This window comes from Copadichromis virginalis, linkage group LG7, assembly GCF_057382275.1.
Source record: "Copadichromis virginalis isolate Kocher_CV1m ecotype Utaka linkage group LG7, C_Virginalis_male_GT1.1, whole genome shotgun sequence".
In the NCBI taxonomy this organism is placed as follows: Eukaryota; Metazoa; Chordata; class Actinopteri; order Cichliformes; family Cichlidae; genus Copadichromis; species Copadichromis virginalis.
Genome location: NC_140624.1, coordinates 62,267,964 through 62,287,721, shown reverse-complemented (window position 1 = coordinate 62,287,721; position 19,758 = coordinate 62,267,964). Strand labels below are relative to the sequence as shown.

At 41.2% G+C, this 19,758-nt stretch overlaps 2 protein-coding genes across 4 annotated transcripts in view; both read left to right on the top strand.

The window, feature by feature from the left end:
- slc25a25b (solute carrier family 25 member 25b) overlaps positions 1 to 11,674 on the top strand; it is a 34,768-nt gene extending 23,094 nt beyond the window's left edge. For 2 of the 3 annotated variants that reach the window (XM_085464634.1, XM_085464636.1), the window contains exons 4-11: positions 1,243 to 1,278; positions 1,607 to 1,718; positions 2,068 to 2,226; positions 2,308 to 2,460; positions 2,600 to 2,707; positions 6,678 to 6,845; positions 6,939 to 7,089; positions 7,659 to 11,674. In XM_085464634.1, coding sequence (XP_085320760.1) covers positions 1,243 to 1,278; positions 1,607 to 1,718; positions 2,068 to 2,226; positions 2,308 to 2,460; positions 2,600 to 2,707; positions 6,678 to 6,845; positions 6,939 to 7,089; positions 7,659 to 7,843 — 1,072 coding nt within the window. In that variant the 3' untranslated portion in view covers positions 7,844 to 11,674. The remainder of the gene's footprint in view (positions 1 to 1,242; positions 1,279 to 1,606; positions 1,719 to 2,067; positions 2,227 to 2,307; positions 2,461 to 2,599; positions 2,708 to 6,677; positions 6,846 to 6,938; positions 7,090 to 7,658) is intronic. The other variant, XM_085464635.1, reaches the window with a different exon arrangement.
- A 1,506-nt stretch (positions 11,675 to 13,180) lies between these two features.
- uap1l1 (UDP-N-acetylglucosamine pyrophosphorylase 1 like 1) lies at positions 13,181 to 19,610 on the top strand. Its single transcript, XM_085464633.1, has 9 exons — positions 13,181 to 13,713; positions 15,689 to 15,893; positions 16,654 to 16,829; positions 16,902 to 17,074; positions 17,413 to 17,606; positions 18,430 to 18,570; positions 18,680 to 18,862; positions 19,052 to 19,118; positions 19,272 to 19,610. The coding sequence occupies exons 1-9, from the start codon at positions 13,434 to 13,436 to the stop codon at positions 19,356 to 19,358; spliced, it is 1,506 nt and encodes a 501-aa protein (XP_085320759.1). The 5' UTR covers positions 13,181 to 13,433; the 3' UTR covers positions 19,359 to 19,610.
- Positions 19,611 to 19,758: the final 148 nt, after the last annotated feature.

The following is a 19,758-nucleotide window of genomic DNA, read 5'->3' as shown; positions in this document are numbered from 1 at the left end:
TCTGTGTTGTGTTCTGTAGACAATTTTGTATAAGTTGTAAGTTGAGGCTTTTAGTCATTTTGAAGGTGTTTAAGCATATTTGTGTCCAGAAGTTTTGATCTGGATTGATGGAAAGATGTTCTGATTTTCATCCCTTTTTCATGCCACAATGAAAAATTTAGTTTTTTCTTTTTCAATTTACAATGTTTTTCACCCGTGAAGTGTAGTTTTGGTCTTTTGCTGCTGGTTCAGTATATTTTGGTCGGAGTGATGAAACCTGCAGTTTGAAATTCTGTGAGATGCTTTCAGCAACCGATGGCATGTCCATGTATGTGCCATGGGGTGAACGGAAAGATCCACGCTTTGTGTTTACATCTTTTTGCGGAATTTGTTTACCTGCTCTTTAATTGTTTGCTGTTTTAGCTGTTTGGTGGTTGTTGAAATGGCTTTGTGAGCTTTTAACTGAGATTCTGACTTTTCTGTGGATACCACACATGTCTATATTTAAATAACAGATCTGGTGGTACACCCCGATAAAGCAGATGTTCTCCCTCTCACCTCCAGTACCTGTGGCGTTGGGCTTCAACAAATTAATTATTTATTGCCTCTTACTTTCTGTAGTGTGAATGGCCATAAGGGGTTTTTAATCACTAGGAAAAGCTGCAAAACTTATGAAAATACAGTAAAGTCCAAAATTTCTGCTTATGCGGTTATGTGGTGAGCAGCAGATCAAACAAGTTAAGAATTATAAATGGCTTCAAGGGCACATTCGGACCTCTGAGACTCATTTAGACACATGCAGATATTTCTGCATCTCTGTCATTCAAAGAAACTTTGTAAATAGTTTATTTTATGCAATATTGAATACTGAACTGTAAATGTACAACGTTTTATTCAGTGTTTTCATAACAGCCTAATTTTATGCATTTAGTACTACTAGGGAGAACACACATGAGGTTTATGGACTGTACAACTTTTGCCCTCCACAATGGCTAAAAATAAAAACAGGTATCACAGCCAGGTAGGTGGTATTGTGAGCACAAACATAACTTTGTCATTTTTAATTCCAATTTTAATCAAGTCTTGAAAAGGAAAAGTGTTGTGGTGTTGCTGTCAGATTGTCCTGTGATTGTTCTGTTTGTCACTCCCGTCTCCACTCATGTTTCTAATTTCTGCTTTATGTCAAGGTTCAGTGTGATCATGTCTGTTTCCTCTAACCTCCTCCGTGTCTGTCTTTGTCTCCTTTTCTCTGGCTGATCTCAGAATAAGGAGGGGTCATATCTGGGCCCCTATTATGTAGTAAGTAGTAGCTTCTATAGTCTGCTTGCTCAGCCAACGCTGCACAAATCACCAATGCATAGTCAGCATGTCTGAGTGCTGACTATCAGTTTTCAGCTTCAGTGTATTCCAGTGATGTAAAAATGCAACATTTAATTGTAATGATACAGGTTTAGCACAAATCGCTAAAGAAAAGCATCCTGCTACAACAAACTGCATCTGAATCCATGGAGGCAAATGTCTAAATTACTGAGAATAAACAGTGCATGTGAGCAAACTGCTTGTGTTTCCTCCTAAAAGCATCACATCTCTTATACTCTGTCCGCTGTGTTCTCTCTTGCATGTGCAGTATGGATAAAAATGGAACAATGACCATTGACTGGAATGAGTGGCGGGACTACCACCTCCTGCATCCAGCTGACAACATCCCTGAGATTATTCTTTATTGGAAACACTCCTCGGTACACACTCCTCCTCTCCATCCTGTAGCAACACAACAATCACAAAGCAAATCACGTGATTTCCACTTGTTTTTAATTGTGTACATATTGTATGTGATGGGCATGTTGACGTTTTGATTAATTTTAAATTATTGAAAAAATAACAAAGGAATGTTCAAATGAAAAAAATTGCCAGTTTAATAATAGGATAGTTTATATATAGGATATGAGGAAAATTTAAGTAATAGAGACACTAATCCCACTTGAATAAGGGTTTTTCTCTTTTGCTTGACTGGTATTTTCTCATGGTGTTTCCCTGTCAATGCTGTAACTTATGTGTCCAGGCTAAAAACGGCTGCTTCCTCCACAGATCTTTGATGTAGGGGAGAGTCTGATGGTTCCTGATGAGTTCACAGCAGAGGAGAAGAAAATGGGTATGCTATGGCGACACCTAGTGGCTGGAGGAGGGGCTGGTGCAGTGTCTCGAACTTGCACAGCACCACTGGACCGTCTGAAAGTTCTCATGCAGGTAAAACACAACTATTGCAGTTTTCATTTTTCTCAGTTAAAGGAGAAGACGGCTAATAAGCATTTCATCGCACTCGCCCAGGTTCACTCCTCCAAGAGCAACAGTATGCGCATCGCTGGTGGCTTTTCTCAGATGATCCGAGAGGGTGGTGTAAGGTCTCTGTGGCGAGGCAACGGGATCAACGTCCTCAAAATTGCCCCTGAGTCTGCAATAAAGTTTGTGGCTTATGAACAGGTACACAAAACCAAACGTTAATGGAATATGAAAGATAAAAATATGTAATTTGTATTTTTTTGCATAGCTCATAGCAGAGTGAATTTGTTTGGTCTGACTTTTATGTTGCTGCTAAACAACACTGACATCTGTCCATCAGATTAAGCGACTGATGGGAAGTAACCAGGAGACGTTGGGCATCACAGAGAGACTGTTGGCCGGCTCTCTGGCTGGAGCGATCGCTCAGAGCAGCATATACCCCATGGAGGTGAGAGAACAATGAACACAAAAAATAAAGCAAGACATCAGTTTAACAATAGCTGTAGCTAGGCAGCAACTTATAACTTACTGTATGCTGAAATACACTGGACTGCTCTGCCATTTCAAATTCAAATTCAAATTCAAATTTTATTTGTCACACACACACAACCATACACAGTATGACATGGGGGTGAAATGCTTGTAGCTGTACAATGCCCGACCATTAAATGACAGAAGAAAAGTTTTACAATATTTACAATTTACTACAAAAATTTACAAATTAACTTAGGAATTTACAGTAAAGAATGTGCAAATAGCAGAAGAGATTATAAAGATAAGGATTATAAATTATAGGGATTATAGGAAATGTGTGGTGGTGCGTGTGGTGACGTGTGTGAGAGTCCAGTCTTATAGTGACGTGTTTGGGAGAGTCCAGTCCTACACCTGGTTCAGGCCCCGAATAGCCTGGGGGAAGAAGCTCCTCTTCATTCTCTCTGTTTTGGCCTTAAGGGAGCGGAAGCGCTTCCCAGACCTCAACAGTGAGAAGAGTCCATTGTTGGGATGGGAGAGGTCCATCATAATCTTCCTAGCTTTGGACTTGCACCGCTTGGTGTAGATGGACAGCAGGTCAGGGAGCTCTGATTGAATGATGCGTTCTGCCGAGCGCACCACCCTTTGCAGATCTCGTCTGTCCTGCTTGGTGCTGTTCCCAAACCAGGTGCAGATGTTTGACGTCAGGACGCTCTCGATGGTGCAGGAGTAGAAGTTCTTGAGCACCTTCAGTGGCAGATGGAAGTCTCTAAGTCTTCTGAGGAAGAAGAGACGCTGACGGGCTTTCTTAACCAGGGTGTTGATGTGACAGGACCATGACAGGTCCTGAGTGATGTGGACACCCAGGTATCGGAAACTGTCCACTCTCTCCACTGGCGTGCCACTGATGATGAGGGGTTTGTAATTCCTCGCCTGCTTTGTAGTGAAGTCCACGATCAGCTCCTTAGTCTTGCTGATGTTTAGGAGGAGGTTATTCTCCTGGCACCAGGTCTCCAGGTTCCTAATCTCCTCCAGGTAGGCCGTCTCGATGTTGTCGGAGATCAGGCCCACAACAGCAGTGTCGTCAGCAAACTTGACAATGGAGGTGGTGTCGGATGTGGCAACACAGTCATAAGTGTACAGTGAGTACAGCAGGGGGCTTAAAACACAGCCCTGAGGCACTCCAGTGCTGAGTGAGATGGAGGGGGAGACTTGTTTTCCCACCCTCACTGATTGGGGTCTGTCTGTGAGGAAGTTGAGGATCCACTGACACAGTGATGAGCTGAGTCCTAGATCCGTCAACTTGGTGAAAAGCTTAGAGGGAATTATTGTGTTGAATGCTGAACTGTAGTCCACGAACAGCATCCTAACATAATTCCCTCTGCCAGTGTCCAGGTGACTCAGGGATGTGTGGAGCAGGTGAGATATGGCATCGTCTGTGGAACGATTAGTCCGGTAAGCAAACTGAAGTGAGTCGATGGTGGGAGGAAGTGAAGAAGTGATGTGATCTCTCATCAGTCTTTCAAAACACTTCATCACAATTGAAGTCAGTGCTACTGGACGGTAGTCATTGTGGCAAGCGGGCTGTTGTTTCTTTGGAACAGGGACAATAATGGACTGTTTGAAGCACGTGGGAACCACAGCTTGGGCCAGGGAGAGGTTGAAGATCTCCGTGAACACCGGTGCTAGTTGATCAGCGCAGGCTCTAAGGACCCGGCCAGGGATTGCATCTGGTCCTGCTGCCTTCCTGGTGTTCACCCTCCTGAAGGTGTTCCTCACGGCATGCTCTGTGATGACGAATGCATTTTCTTCACTGGTGCACTCCGAGCGCGCGCAGCCGTTTGTTGTTTTAATTGCTGCGGCGTCGAAGCGAGCATAAAACGTGTTCAGCTCATCAGCCACTGAAGCATCGGCATTCATCATTGAAGAAGCTGGTCGTTTATAGTCCGTTATAGTCCACAGTCCTTTCCACAGGCTCCTAGAGTCGCACTGTCGTAGCTGTGACTCTAGTTTTTCCCCGTAGCTCCGCTTTGCCTTTCGGACCGCGCTGCGCACGTTGTAGGACGCAGCCTTGTATAGGTCCATATTACCGGAGACAAGCCCTTCATTGTAGGCAGCGGTGCGTGATCTCAGAGCGTCGCGGATGTTTTTATCCACCCACGGCTTCTGGTTGGGAAACGTTCGGATGATAGTTCTTTCTGCTGTGTCGTCCGCTAGTTTCCCGATAAATCCCACAACCGCTTCCGTAAACATGTTGATGTCATCAGAGCTGCGCCGAAACATGTCCCAGTCTGCGTCATCCAGTGCGTCCTGCAGAGCGGCCACCGATTGGTCCGTCCAGCGAGCGACCTCCCTCCTGATTGGTGGTTGCTGCTTTAGCCTTTGTTTGTAAGCAGGTATGAGGAAGATGGCGGAATGGTCCGATTTTCCAAATGCCGGCAGGGGTTGAGCCTTGTAACAGTTCTTGAACGGGGTGTAGCAGTGGTCTAATGTCCTCGTGCCCCGGGTGGGGCAGTTGATGTGCTGGTGAAGGTTGTGAAATGTCCGTTTGAGATTCACTCTGTTAAAATCTCCCATAACAATGAGTGCGGCATCTCGGTGAAGTGTTTGTTGATGTGTGAGAGCCTCATGTAGCTCACATAAGGCAGTGTCCGAGTCCGCGTGAGGCGGAATGTAAACAGTGCAGGCAATGACCGCAGTGAATTCCCGAGGGAGATAGAAAGGGCGACACTTAACGATCAAAAGCTCCAGATTGGGCGAGCAAGAGCGTGTGAGTGGGGAGATGTTTGTGCTGTCGCACCATCTGTTGTTCACCATCAAACACACTCCACCACCTCTTTTCTTCCCCGACTCCATTGTCCTGTCCATGCGGTAAACCGAAAAGAACCCCGTCGGCTGCACGGCGTGGTCTGGTATCGCTGGGTTCAGCCAAGTCTCGGTGAAGCAGAGGAGGTTGCAGTCCCGAATGTCTCTCTGGAACTTGATTCTGGCTCTGAGGTCATCAAGCTTGTTCTCGATGGATTGAACATTGGCTAGCAGGATACTGGGCATGGGTGCGCGGTGTGCGCGAGCCCGTAGCCTGTTCTTGATGCCGGCTCTTTTACCTCGAGGCCGTCGCTTAGGGTCGCGCCCTTTGTTCTCTCTCAGGATCTCCTTTGGCCAGGTTGGGTCCAGAGTTAAACATGGTGAAATGTTCGTGTATTGCAGACCAATAGAAACCAAAGTGTCTCTACTGTAGCGGATTTGTGTGTTTTGCATGATGCCCATGCAAGATTATCGCAGATATAGCAAAAAGTGACGAAAAAGTGGAGAAGTTAGGGCAGAGCATCCAGCACGGCAGCCGACCTCACCGGCGCCATTTTGTTCTCGCCATGGAAGCTCCTGGTGCTGTTTTTGTTCTTCCAGAAGAGGTTTGGAAATGTGGTTCTTCATTCAGAGTGTTGGTGACACTCTGCAGCCACATTCTGGAACTTTACATGGTCTGACTTATTTGTTGTAGTTCCTAAACACTTCCAGGTTTCAACAATACCACTTACTCTTGATCTAGAAGGGAAGAAATTTCAACTAACTCGTTCCAACACTGGCATCCTGTTATTTCAGTCAACTCTTTATCTTTCACAAATTCTTTGTAAAGGCAAATTGCACAGTCAGTTCCTTGGCTTTATGCATCTGCAATGGGGCTCAAAACACCTGAAATTAAAGATTACGATGTGTGGCCCAATAGTTTCATCCATATAGCGTGTCTCAGAACCTCCTTGTCTTGTGACTGATGACCTTCAGTGTGAATATGTGGTATATGGGAATGAGGTTCATAACATGAATTTGAAAAATGTTAATTTTATTTTTCCTCTGGCTCGTTATGTTATTGTAAGTACAACTGATTCCTGGGTGAGAAGTGCAGATTTTCTGTTTTTTACAAGGTGTGGCATTACTTCCTGTGCATTCAGGTCCTGAAGACACGGTTAGCCCTGAGGAAGACGGGTCAATACTCGGGCCTCCAAGATTGTGCTAAACATATCTTCCAGAGGGAAGGCGTGGCAGCTTTCTACAAGGGCTACATCCCAAACATGCTGGGCATCATTCCCTATGCTGGCATCGACCTGGCTGTGTATGAGGTTTGCTACTATTGCTGGGTGATAGTTTTTTGTTTTTTTTGGGGGGGGTTTATTAGTTAAGTCTAACCTCTATGTTCACCTCTCCTATGACAGACTCTGAAGAATTCGTGGTTGCAGAACTACGCTACAGATAGTGCTGATCCAGGAGTGTTTGTGCTACTCGCTTGTGGCACTACTTCCAGCACATGTGGACAGTTGGCCAGCTACCCACTCGCTCTGGTCAGGACTCGAATGCAGGCACAAGGTCAGTCACTGGAGAGCTCAACAGCACTGCATAAGACAACAAAGATATATACACACACACACATGCACACACAACTTTGTACAGCTGTTTTGAAGAGGGTCCACATGGTTATTATACCAGGTTTAATGCTGTAAAGTTGGAGGTTTTAAAGTGAGAGTCTATGGGGATTGACAGCCTAAGGTTAAGGCCTAAGGCTGCTACAAGAACTGTTGGGTTTCTGCGATTAACGATGATTTGTGAATGATTAAAGTTTTCTTCTCATAGCATATTATTAAAAATATTACCCCAAATCTTTTAATTTTTGTATTCATCATCCCCTCTGAATGCAATGTTTTGTTCTCCATTTGTATTTATTCAACGTAGACAACTTAACAGTCACCAAAATTTTTATCCATAGCAGAATTTTGGAGCAGTTACCACTAAATGTAGAATAAAGAATTTGTAAAAGTGCTGTAGGCACATATTCAGGATTTATTGATACAAATACTGGTTTGAGGTGTAAAGGACAAAAGTAAAAAGATGTGTTTGATGTGTTGTTTGATGGCATCATCTTCCCTTTGTTCCTACAGCTTCTCTGGGAGGAGGTCCTCAGATGAACATGACAGGACTGTTCAGACACATTATTAGGACTGAGGGAGCAATAGGACTCTACCGAGGCCTGGCACCCAACTTCATGAAGGTCATCCCATCTGTCAGCATCAGCTACGTGGTCTACGAGTACCTGAAGATCACGCTGGGAGTCCAGTCAAAGTGACCAGGGAGGCAGACAGAAGAAAATAAGTGGCCAAAGGTTTTTTTGTTTGTTTGTTTGTGGTCTGAAATGACCAGCTACAGTTCAACATATTTTAGTGCAGAAAATGAAGGACAAAGCTGAGATGTGTGATTTGAAGAGAGAAAAAACTTGACTGAAGTCATGTCTGTTAGTTGTTCTCTTAAGCTTTCTTTTAGCAGCTCGGTGGTGTTTCAGCACCTGTGAGTCTCAGTTTAACAAGTGTTTACATGACTCTGAATTACTGCTAGAACTGGAACATGTGCCTGCTGCTGAGTACTGTGAAAGGAACAGTCCTGCGTCTCTGGAAAGGAAGAATCTTGATCCTGGTGGGCTTTGCTCAGTCATGACACTATATCATCATATTGCTGTCAGCATATGATATCATACACTATCAGCTTTGTCTGTGAAGCTGTAACTGGATTTAAAACGGTAGATAAATGGTCGATTTGGCTGCATTAAAACGGAGATGATACAAACAAGAGAAACTGGTTTACTTTAAGCTAAAATCAGTATATAATGAAATAAAGGATTAACGTGATCCAAAGTGATTAGGGCCATTCTAGCAAATACTAATTACAGAACCAAGGGAAGTGTTCACTATCCCTGAGATTAAAGTAATAAGTATTAAAATAGGCTTAAAATAGTTATTATCGATGTCCTATGAAAAGTTATTGCTGCAAATCGAGGAAACCAACTCAGACAGTGAAACTGCGACTTGTGCCATTGGTTAGTGAAGTCTCATTCTGATCCCTGAGCTGAGAGTATTTTTTTTCCATTGGCATCTTGGTGTTTTGAAACTTAGAACAATCGTTATTTACAAGGTAAGGTAAACTTCATGTTGCGTTCAATATGACCTGAAGCCCATAAAGGAAAGTGTTCACTGGGGTCACATAAAAAGGGTGCTGAAGGCCGTTTTCCCAAAGACCTGTAAATAACCACAAGTCTTTGCAGCCAGAAGAATGAAGGAAAAGGCATTAAAAAGAAAGCAGGTTTAAGGCACTTTAGCACTGACTTCACTTTTCAGACCAAGAAGCTGTGTCCATATGTCACCCCCACAGTATCTTTTGTATGATTGATGTGGTTTCTTGACAACAAAGAGGGAAAAAACAGACCATAATTTGGTCTGATTATTTTTGATGTGTGTAAATTTTTTTCTTTCTTTCTTTACCACTACAATCATTGAGAATATCCAAGTTTTTTTTTTCTTGCATACTTGTCAGTCCAGGTTTTTTCCATTTAAAATCATTATCCACTGTCATTTACGTCTGCTTTTTGTTTTTTAAATGTAGAATGGCCCTAATAAGGACTCTCATATAAGTTTGCAGAGGAATTTCACAGAAAAATAGGAAAAAAAGGCAATGAAACAATAACAGAACGATCATCTAGGGACTTTTCGACACGCTGGATAAAGAGCTCTGTTACATTCAGTCTATGGTCATAAACAGTGAGATGGAATCGTTTGTTTTTTGTATTCAGTTTTGTTTTAATTTCGGCAGATACAACATGATCTGACCATAACAGACGTATTGTGCAGAATTCTGTTCTGAGAGAAAGAAGGTCACCACAGCAAACAAAACACTGCTACAGGGAGAGTCACTGACCCAAGAAATTAGCATTGTTGAGCCACAAAGTAGTAATGCCCATGCAGTGAAAAGGTTTGCACTCATAATGCAAATCCAAAACAACAGACACCTCTGCATTAGTTTTTCAAATTGAAAAATGCTTAAAGCAAAACCTTTATTGACTTCCTCTCAGCTGAAGTTGAAACTGAATGTTGTGTTATCACACTGATCTTATTTTGCTAACATGTCCCAGAGCGCTGTTTGGTTTCTCAAAAGCTTCACCTCTCAAAACTGTAATGGAAATTGATAATTATAAATGAAAGCCATGTTTCCATTTTTATATAAACACTCCATAAAATAAGTGGTACGGCGCCCAGGCGGCACTCTCCACCTGACTGATGTCTGTATTATATGATCATCTCAAGAGTGCCTTGTGTTACACGCATAAATCCACCTGAACACTATAGGATAGCATTCCTTTTTTACTTTAAATGTATTTACTACTGTATTCATTTATTTATTTTTACAGAGAAGTCAAGATGATTGACTGAAACGGTGTGAAAATGTTATTTAGTGCTTTTGCTGTTTTCACAGTACTCATGATAATGGTGGCAGAATTTTTATTTTTGGCTTTAACATACCTTCAGTTATACAGAAGCCCAAAATGTTTCAAATGTAAACAGTGAATCAAATTGGATAAATGCTAAATTGTTTAAAATATATATGTTATAATTCTGTATATTCAGTTTTCTATTAGATTTTTATTTAAGTACATGCAATTTTTGCTTCGTATTATTCTTTTATTTTGTCAATTAAGTCAGTGACATCAATCCTGTCAACATACAGAAAAACAGCAATGAAAACATTTCTCTCTCCTTGGCAATAATGAGTAAAGCCGTGGAAGTGACTGAATTAACCCACTGAGATTAGCTCCTGCTGTACTGGTTCTTAATGTAAGTGTTAAAGATATTGCGTGAGGTTTGAAAGAGAACAAGTTCAAATCTCTGTACAGATGATAGGTTGTAAAATAACACAAGCACCTACCTAACTATAGGCTATACTGGTAATTTAGAGGGTTGCATCCCTGGCTATGTAGCTAAATAAGTATGAAGATGATACTGAGTCTATATTTATTTATAGCAGCATCTACATAGACGTGCTAAAGGGCACTAATTGCACTTGCTAACTAATGGATAGGCAAAAGGGCAAGGAGCAAAAAAAAAAGTCAAAGAACGTACAAATTCCACTATTATATAAAATGTTTGAAACAAACAGGGAAGAATGCTAAATAAAAACGTTTTAACATGTTTAACAATTTAGTTTTTAAACCTGTTTGTTATAAGTCTTAAAATGTATGTAATGTTGAATATGCTGGGCCTGACAACATAGAATTCATATCTGTGTGTATCATTGTTAGGATGATAAAACACTACTAACCCTACAAACACATGACTTCAGCTTGGAAGCGAGAGAGATGCAGTGTGGACAGGTGTTCATCGTACTGATTCAAGTGTGTGTGCATAGTACTAGAATAAACATGAAGAAGCCAGTTGCCCTGATGTATAAAGCAATGTGCTAAACAATTTGTGTGTTTCTCTGGTAGAGCTGCAGTCCCACACACTGGACTGTCTGGTTGTGATCTTCAGAATGTGGGCTGCTCTCGGGAGCTGATTTACTCCAGCAACATGTCTGCTTAAGTCATCACTTTCTAGCAGATTATGGGCCTACACTTGCTTATAACAGCAAAAAAGTGAACGGATGACATTTACTTTATTCTTAATGTCAGTGACCGTTTCATGCCTTTATTATTGGCACGACTGGTGTGTTTCGCACTCCTTGCTCAGTTATTGCATATCATGCATAAGGCGGTGACACAGAATGTCATTGTGTGGCTGTGTGTAAATGTTTTCTGTATTTCTACAGTGAAAGGTAATGCTGCAGTGTCTTAAAAGTAACCATGTGTTGGCTGTATGCTGTACTGACCAACAGCCAATTAGGCAGACCCAGTGGAAGTGCTACCTATACAAACTAAAGGCTACGCTATTCATAAATGGTGGCCTAGTTTACAAAATATATACACTTTATATATATTTGTATTTTATTTTATTATGCTAGCTGTAAGTGAATGAGTATGTGAGTACATGTATAGTAGTTTTCTGTTTGAAGCCCCTGCCACTCAAAGAGTGTTGAGTTGAGACAAATATTTATGCTTTAATGAGTTCAGCTGTTAAATAAACTAGTTCATGACTGACTGTTTGTCTTTTGTTTGGAAACTTAAAACATAGACATCCTAAGCTCCTGTAAATATGGAACTGCAAAATGAATTTGTCAAATCAAGCTCCAGCAGTGGAAGACGTCCGTGCATAATTGTTTGGCAATTTGTAATTGTGAAGACGAATGTTATTGTTGAACAAATACAAAAGTGTCAGTCAATCCACAAAGAAAACTGGCCTTTGTGTTTTCCATGAGGGACTTGATCAAAACATCAGGATGCAGTGCACCGTTTGATGTAATGAGTGTCCAAACATTGGGATGTAATTGGACAAGCATGTATTAGCACACATTTTGATCACTTATATTATAACTAGTACATAATATGTAACCGTCGTCCCCATTTCCATGTCCTTCACCAAATTTTCATCAAAGCCATGACTTCTGGGTTTTTAAGATAAATATGTGACTTTTCACTCCGACTCTGAGGTAGGGACCCAGGTTAACATATCCTCACTCGCTGTGTTTGACTCAAAGGAAGCTTAATGCCTAGTGACAGTAAGAGAAGACTTTCAAAATAAGAAGCACCTGCCGCAAAACAATTTCACTTTCACTCAGACATTAAAAAACTAATCTGAGGTGCTTTCAACTTGGGATTTCTGGTCTGGTGACTTAGATGAATTTATCCTCAGCAGCAGTGGTGACTCTTGGTCATGTGAGCCAGTTTCGTCATAGCACTTGATGGGTTTTTACCACTGCACTTGGGGACACATTCAAAGTGTTAGCAATTTTCCATCTCACTGACTTTCAGTTCTTAAAGTGATGATGGCCTTTGTTTCCCTTTACTTAGCTGATTGGTTCTTGCCATAATATAAATTTTAACAGTTGTCAAATAGGTCTGTCAGCTGTGTACCAACCTGATTTCTGCCCAGCACAACTGATGGTCCCAGCCCCACTAAGAAGACAAGAAATTCCACAAATTAAACCTGACAGGCACACCTGTGAAGTGAAAACCATTTCAGGTGACTCCATCATGAAGCTCAGTGAGAGAAGACCGAGGGTTTGCAGCGCTGGCAACAAAACAAAGGGCGGCTACTTTGAGGAATTTAAATATAAAACGTATTTATTTATCAGTTGTTTCTTTTATGCATAATTCCATATATCTTGCTTCATATATTTGATGTCTTTAGTTTGTATCTACAATGTAGAAAGTAGTAAAAAAAAAAATAAAGTAAGAAAAACCGTTAAATGAGAAAGTGTGTCCAAACCTTTGGATGTTATATTTAACTATCTATGAACTGAACCAAATTAGTTCCTCCCTTTACCGTAATGCCCAGTTACACTACAAAACAACTTTAGTCTGATCGGGTTTTTCTGTTGTTTTTTTTAGTGGTCACTTGCCATGTTGAACCTGGAACAACATTAATTATGATGATGTGGGAACAATGCTGACACGAGGAAATCGGATGCGGCTTTAACCACAGTGTGCAGTCAGGTGATCAGACGCTGACTTAACAGCTTTGTCGTAAATTTGCTGTCGTGGCCTTTGGTCTCGTGGCGTGGTCTGACTGACAGGAAGCAGTAAACACGTTTTGACTTCTGTAAACATGGAAGTGCATAAAGACGCTTTTGACTTGCCTTCTACAGTGTATCCTGTATGACAGGATTCCTGAGAGCTGCAGTCACGAGTTTTTCCCGACATTCAGCCACGTCCTCCGGAGCAGCGTGTTTCTGCTGCCTGATCGGAGGAGAAAGTTGGACATGTATTGATCTAAAATTGCTTCGGACTCAAACGCAAAATGCCTTGTTTTGAGCAAGTAAAGCAGGGTTTGGAGAGCGCAGGGCAGGCGCACGTCCTGCAGTTTTGGCCGGAGCTGTGTGAGGAGGAGCGGGATGTTTTCCTCGAGGAGCTGGCTCAGCTGGACCTGAAAGGGCTGAAGGATCACTGTGAAGGGGCCGCGAAGGCTGCAGCCTCCCCGCCTGACAGTTTGGATCAGCACATAGAGCCGATCCCCCCTGAGTTCATCGGTAGCGTGAAGAAAAGTGGGAGAGACTCTCTAGAAGAGTGGGAAAGACGAGGTAAAATACACATTTGGTGCACGAGTAACGCGTTCAGACACGGAGGGGGGCAAACGTGCAGACAGTCGTTACATAAGTACAGATACTGAGTGGTAAATACTCTAGTAATCATCATCATATATGAACGTGTGCAAATATGTACACAGAACAGTTCAAAATGGCGAACACTTTAAAGTTAATTGTAGTGTTTTCATATTAAATTGGTTGAAAAATAATTGTTTTAAATTACTTTGGAAACACTTTAGCCACCAGCTCCCTGGCGTTAGGAGTGATAACCAGCCTTAGCAGAGGAGAGGGGGCATGGTAAAGTTATATCATTTTCTTATGATGGAAAGGTTAATGGATTATACTTTTTTTGCATTTTGTGATTGGACCACCAACTATAGATGGAAACCTGAGCATGCGCACAGAAGGCTTATCCGATTATCTGGACTAGATTAGGAGTTAAAATTGGATTTCACAAGGTGTGAGAATGCTAAAATCAGTTGTGGTGAAAAGAATAACAAGTTGTAACAATTTCTCTTGTGAGTTCCAGGAGATTTCCGAGTAGGCTATAGGCAATGATCAGTTTAGACTTGCTGCTGCTGCTCTGAGGTTAACTGTCTTTCCACAACTCAGTTAATCCAAATATAAGCACATATTACATGAGAGGACATGGCGGATTTCCAACTCGTCTACATTATAATCCTGAAATTCAGTGAGTTAATCTGATGAGCAACATCATCTTAAATTCAAATTGATGTCTGCATCTATAATAAAGCTAATGAGCCATCAAATGAAGATATAGGAAAGAGTTTTAGTAGCTAGGCTAAGAAGAGAGGTGACAATCGGAGAACAGAACAAATGTGATGTTTGCTTTGAGGGTGCTGATGGACAAGTACACAGAAGGTTGGAAGGAGCTTCGCTGTGTCTTTGTGGATCAAGAGAAAGCATAGGACAGGGTGCCAAGAGAGGAACTGTGATACTGCATGAGGAAGTCGAGAGTGGCAGACACGTGAGAGTGGTGCAGGGCATCCAATGAAGACAGTGAGACAGTGGTGAGCTGTGCATGAGCAGTGACAGATCAGTTCAAATGAAACTACAGACTTTGGTTGCACAAGAGAGGTAAAGAAAAAAGTGCAGGCAGAGTGGAGACGAGTGTCAGGGGCGATTTGTGACAGAAAGAGAGCAGCAAGAGTGAAAGGGAGGTTTTACAGAATAGGGAGCTACTGTGAGTTTTTTTGTTTTTTTCAGGCTTAGATTTAAATCATTTTGTTGACTATATTTTGATGAGATGGTGAAATGGTAAGGGCTAACAATAGCAACCTTGGTTAGGAAGCACAAACTCCTTCAGTGGCGCTAACACATCACAGGACATATTATTTGTTAATTCCTTAATCTTCCAGTATTTGAGCACAAACACAGTTAAGTCCTTTTCACTGTGGCCAAGTAGATGGCAGTCTGCTACAGCTGCCTGTAGATGCAGACAGATGCACACATAACTTTAGGCCTTAAAAGAGAGGTTGCGTATTTAGAGAGATTTTTAAATCCTCTCTTAAATGGACTCTATAGAGAAATGTTTAATATACATATAATATAAAAACATATAATTTACATATAAATTTATTCTGATTTTTACTTTAAAAAAAAAAATCCAAATCAAGTCAGAGCCATTTGCCCTGGCAGTACTTTAAAAGCTACGACATGAAATGATCTGACACTGGGCTGTCATTGCTTCACTGCTGTCCTCTGTGATTGTCATGAGTAAGCACTGCTGGGTTATGACAGCAAATAAAACTGAGTAATTTCTAAGCTCCACAAAATTTATCTCTGAAGAACGCTTCTATAAAATTATGAATAGAGTAATAAGTTCGTTATAGTTATATAATTATAAATTAAAATACGTTTTTATAGAAAGTTTAAGTTATAGAAGTAAACAATTCCCTTGTGTGTGCTTCTGCTCATTTTAGCTTTTTCTTTTTCTTCCCAATAACAGGGCTGCTGGAAATCTCGGAGAACTGTGTTGGAGTCCTGCTCTTGGCTGGTGGTCAGGGGACCCGTCTTGGTGTTCAGTACCCTAAAGGAATGTACAATGTTGGGCTGCCGAGTGGCAAAACTTTGTATCAGATCCAGGCAGAACGCATTCGCAAAATCCAAGAGCTTGCAGACAGCAAACATGGCTCTAAATGCACTGTTCCATGGTAGGTTCCTCTTGCTCTGATAATCTGATAAAGTGTAAGAGTATATACTCAAAGTCAAAGTAAAAATCCTGATGCATTTTCTCTTTCTATAAGTTTTTGTAATGTTAACTTTTTCAATAAAGTCAACATTAACCTCCTAGGACCTGGCGTCCACATATGTGGACATCACATTTTGGGTTATTTAGACCAAAACACTAAATCTTGCTCTACAAGGGCCTGATATCCACTTACTGCTACTGTTCTATCGAAAGTTTAAACGAATATCCTCATATGTGGCTGAAATTTTCTTAGAAACAAAAATCAGGTAAAAAAAAAAAATTGGGTAATTCTTTAAGTTAACATTGGTTTGAAAACGTGGCTGTGGTTCATGTGGTTGAGAATGTCATCTACTAATCAAAAGGTCTGCTTGCCAAAGTGTCCTTGGCCAAGACACTGATTCTCAGGTTGTCCCTGCATCCATCGGAGTGTGAGAATGTTAGAAAGCATTTAGGCATTAATAAAAGCACCATATCAGAGTGTGCGTGATTGTAGTAGAAAGTATTTTCAGTGCTCAACTAAGTAGAATGGCTCTATACCACTCGGCATCACTTCCTTTTAGCTTTTACATGGATAATAGTTTTAATTTTTCAAAACATTTTTCTAAATAGATTTTGCTAATGCTGCATTCAGTTTAACCCCCGAAACAGGAGTTCCACAATAGTCCTCCACTGCTGCAGACTGTGTGTAACGGTGTATAATCTCTACCCTCTGTGCTCTTCAGGTACATAATGACCAGTGAATTCACTCTGGCTCCAACTGAGACTTTTTTTAAGGAGAACAACTATTTTGGACTGGAACCAACAAACATCGTTATGTTTGAGCAAAGAATGATTCCAGCTGTGACATTTGATGGAAAAGTCATCTTGAAGGATAAAGGGAAGATAGCCATGGCACCAGGTGGGTGCATATGAAGTTACACAGAAGAGTCAGAAACAAATATGAGTGGAGTTATCTAAACTTTGGTTTCAGATGGTAATGGAGGTCTGTACCAGGCACTGGTGGACAATAAGGTGCTGGAGGACATGAAGAAAAGGGGAGTAAAGTACCTGCATGTGTACTGCGTGGACAACATTCTGGTCAAGATGGCCGATCCTGTGTTTATTGGCTTCTGTGTGAGCAAGGGCGCTGACTGTGGGGCCAAGGTGGAGTAATACAGCATCACACAGTATACATGAAAGAATACATTAAGATGTCTTTTACATTGTAATTGAATATAATCAATTGAAGGATTATATTTTGTGGAAAGTGAATTTCATTTTTGTTTCTTATGAATATTTTCTTTGGACTCTCACGTTAAACAAAGTTACTTGAATAGCAGTCCAATCCTTCAGCTACAATAAATCGTGCAGAACTGTGTCCAGTACGAGTATCTGTGTAGTCATTAGAGCAGACTGCATATAGCCAAGCGATTGGCTGTACATGAGTATGCTAATGGTTTCTCCTAATTCTTCCTTGTTCGTCCACCTCTGTCTTGCTTTAGGTGGTGGAGAAGGCGTACCCTACAGAGCCGGTCGGCGTGGTTTGCAGAGTACGAGGGGTATCCCAGGTGGTCGAGTACAGTGAGGTCCAGCCACAGACGGCTGAACTGCGAGGACCTGGAGGAGAGTTGGTTTACAGTGCTGGAAACATCTGCAATCACTTCTTTACCAGGAGCTTCCTGCAGGATGTGGCAGAGTAAGGGGCAGCACAACGTTATAAACAATTGAATGGCAGCTTTTAGTAGTACACAAATGACCAAATAAAATTAAGAAAGAACAAATTTGAGCTCTTTTTATTCTGCAAGTTAGATCTGGCTGTTTCAGTGTATACTAGATGTTTGTTAAAGAGTCCACAAATAGACCAAAACAATATATTAGTGCATAAATGTGTACTGTCCCAGCCTGTTGGGGTATCTTAGCTTCAATTAGTTTTTAGTGAGCACATAAACCTCTAGAAGGTAGTAGTTGCTATAGTTCAGTGATTCTCACTTCATAATCATTGTTGGGGAGTTCTTTCTTTCTAGGGATCTGCAGCAACGCTGAGGTGTGTGGTGCAGTTCTATGCAAAAGTCTTAAAACACTACTTGAGTTTCTTTATATTTTGCTTCAAAGGAGCTCGCCTTTGTTGTAATATTTTAAATTGGTCATGAGCAGTAGTTCTCCACGCTTTCTAAGTTTTTCAGTGGACGTTGGCTGCTTTGTCACTAACTTTCAGTCCAGTCCTTGAACCTGATCTCTCTTTTTTGTTTTTTTTTCTCTTTGTTTGTTAAGACCGGCGTTAGCACTGGTCAATGATTCATTCGAGCATAAAAGGCTATTTAACTGAAGGGATGAGTCAGTGCTTTGTTTACTGATAACTGACAACTTGGCACAGAAGAAGTCTTAACATGTTTTTCACTGCCAAATTAACCAGATTTTAATTATACAGCTATTGAACTTCATTGCTCCTTGAGTATAAAACCTTCCATTTTTATGGTATTCCATTTTGTTTGGTGCTGCTAACATATTTCATCTTTTAGGAAATATAAAGACCAGCTGAAGCAACATGTTGCCTTAAAGAAAGTGCCCTTTGTTGACGCACAAGGCGTTCAAGTCAAACCATCCAAATCCAATGGCATAAAGATGGAGAAGTTTGTTTTTGACGTCTTCGAATTCTCAAGGTATTAATTGCTCTACATTATCTTTCAGTTTGTATGTGTTTACACATGTTGTTTTTACTGTATAGGTGATTTGCAATTAATTAGAAATTTACTCCCTTGTATTTGGAAGGAACTTTGTTGCGTTTGAGGTTGTCAGGGAGGATGAGTTTTCCCCCCTGAAAAATGCAGATGGCTCAGCCACAGACAACCCGACCACAGCCAGGAACTCTCTGCTGGCTCAACACTGCCGTTGGGTCACATCTGCTGGAGCCACACTGTTGGATAAATATGGGAATCCCCTTCCTCTTCCCAGGTCAGAGATGCTCCTATGTACTCCACACCCTGAGGAGCTGATTTGTTGTTACTACTATTGTAATAATAATATATACTTTGTGGCATGTAGCTCTTTTTAAAATGTATGTTAGTGTTGTTTTCAGGCTGATAGAAAAAAAAATTGAAACCTATTATTTAAATCTCAAGTTGTGCATTATTCATCCTGCAGCGTGTCAGCTGATGACAGTCCTCCGGCTCAATGTGAGATTTCACCGCTTGTCTCGTACTTTGGAGAGGTGAGAACAGTGTGTTAAATTGTGGAACCCTGCAGAGCACTTAGAGACAGCGATTCTTTCTTGTATTATAGATACACTGCGGACAAAAAGTACTCACTAAATAATTTTTTAGTTTTGCTCATGACTTAACTCCTGCCTCATCTCCTCTGTCAGGGTCTGGAGCAGCTGCTGAAAGGGAGGACAATTCATACTCCCTTTGTTCTGGATGAAAAGCAGGCCAAAAAGTTGCAAGCTCAATAGCTTTTTTTGTCATTTAGAGAGTTTTTTGACATTCCAAAACAGTGGATTGCAGCTTAGAGGTGTGTGCCAGGACTGCGGCAAAGTTTTGTTTTTTAATTTTGAATTGTATGTAATTATGATCATATCCAAATGTCACTTTGATAACCTACAATGTGATGTTGTTTCCTGGGGGGAGAATTTCTAAAAGAAAAAAGAAATTGATCCACAAAAAATAAAAGAATATCAAAAATAAACCACTTTCATCTATTTTGTCTTTTGATAATCCAGAATACATGTGTGTGAATGATGGGGAGACGTGTGGATGAGTGAATGCCTGTTGGGTTACTTACTACCTTGGCTTAACCCCACCACCCCCACCCCCCCATAGAGACCCATGAGGGAGGGTGTTTTACTGACTGAT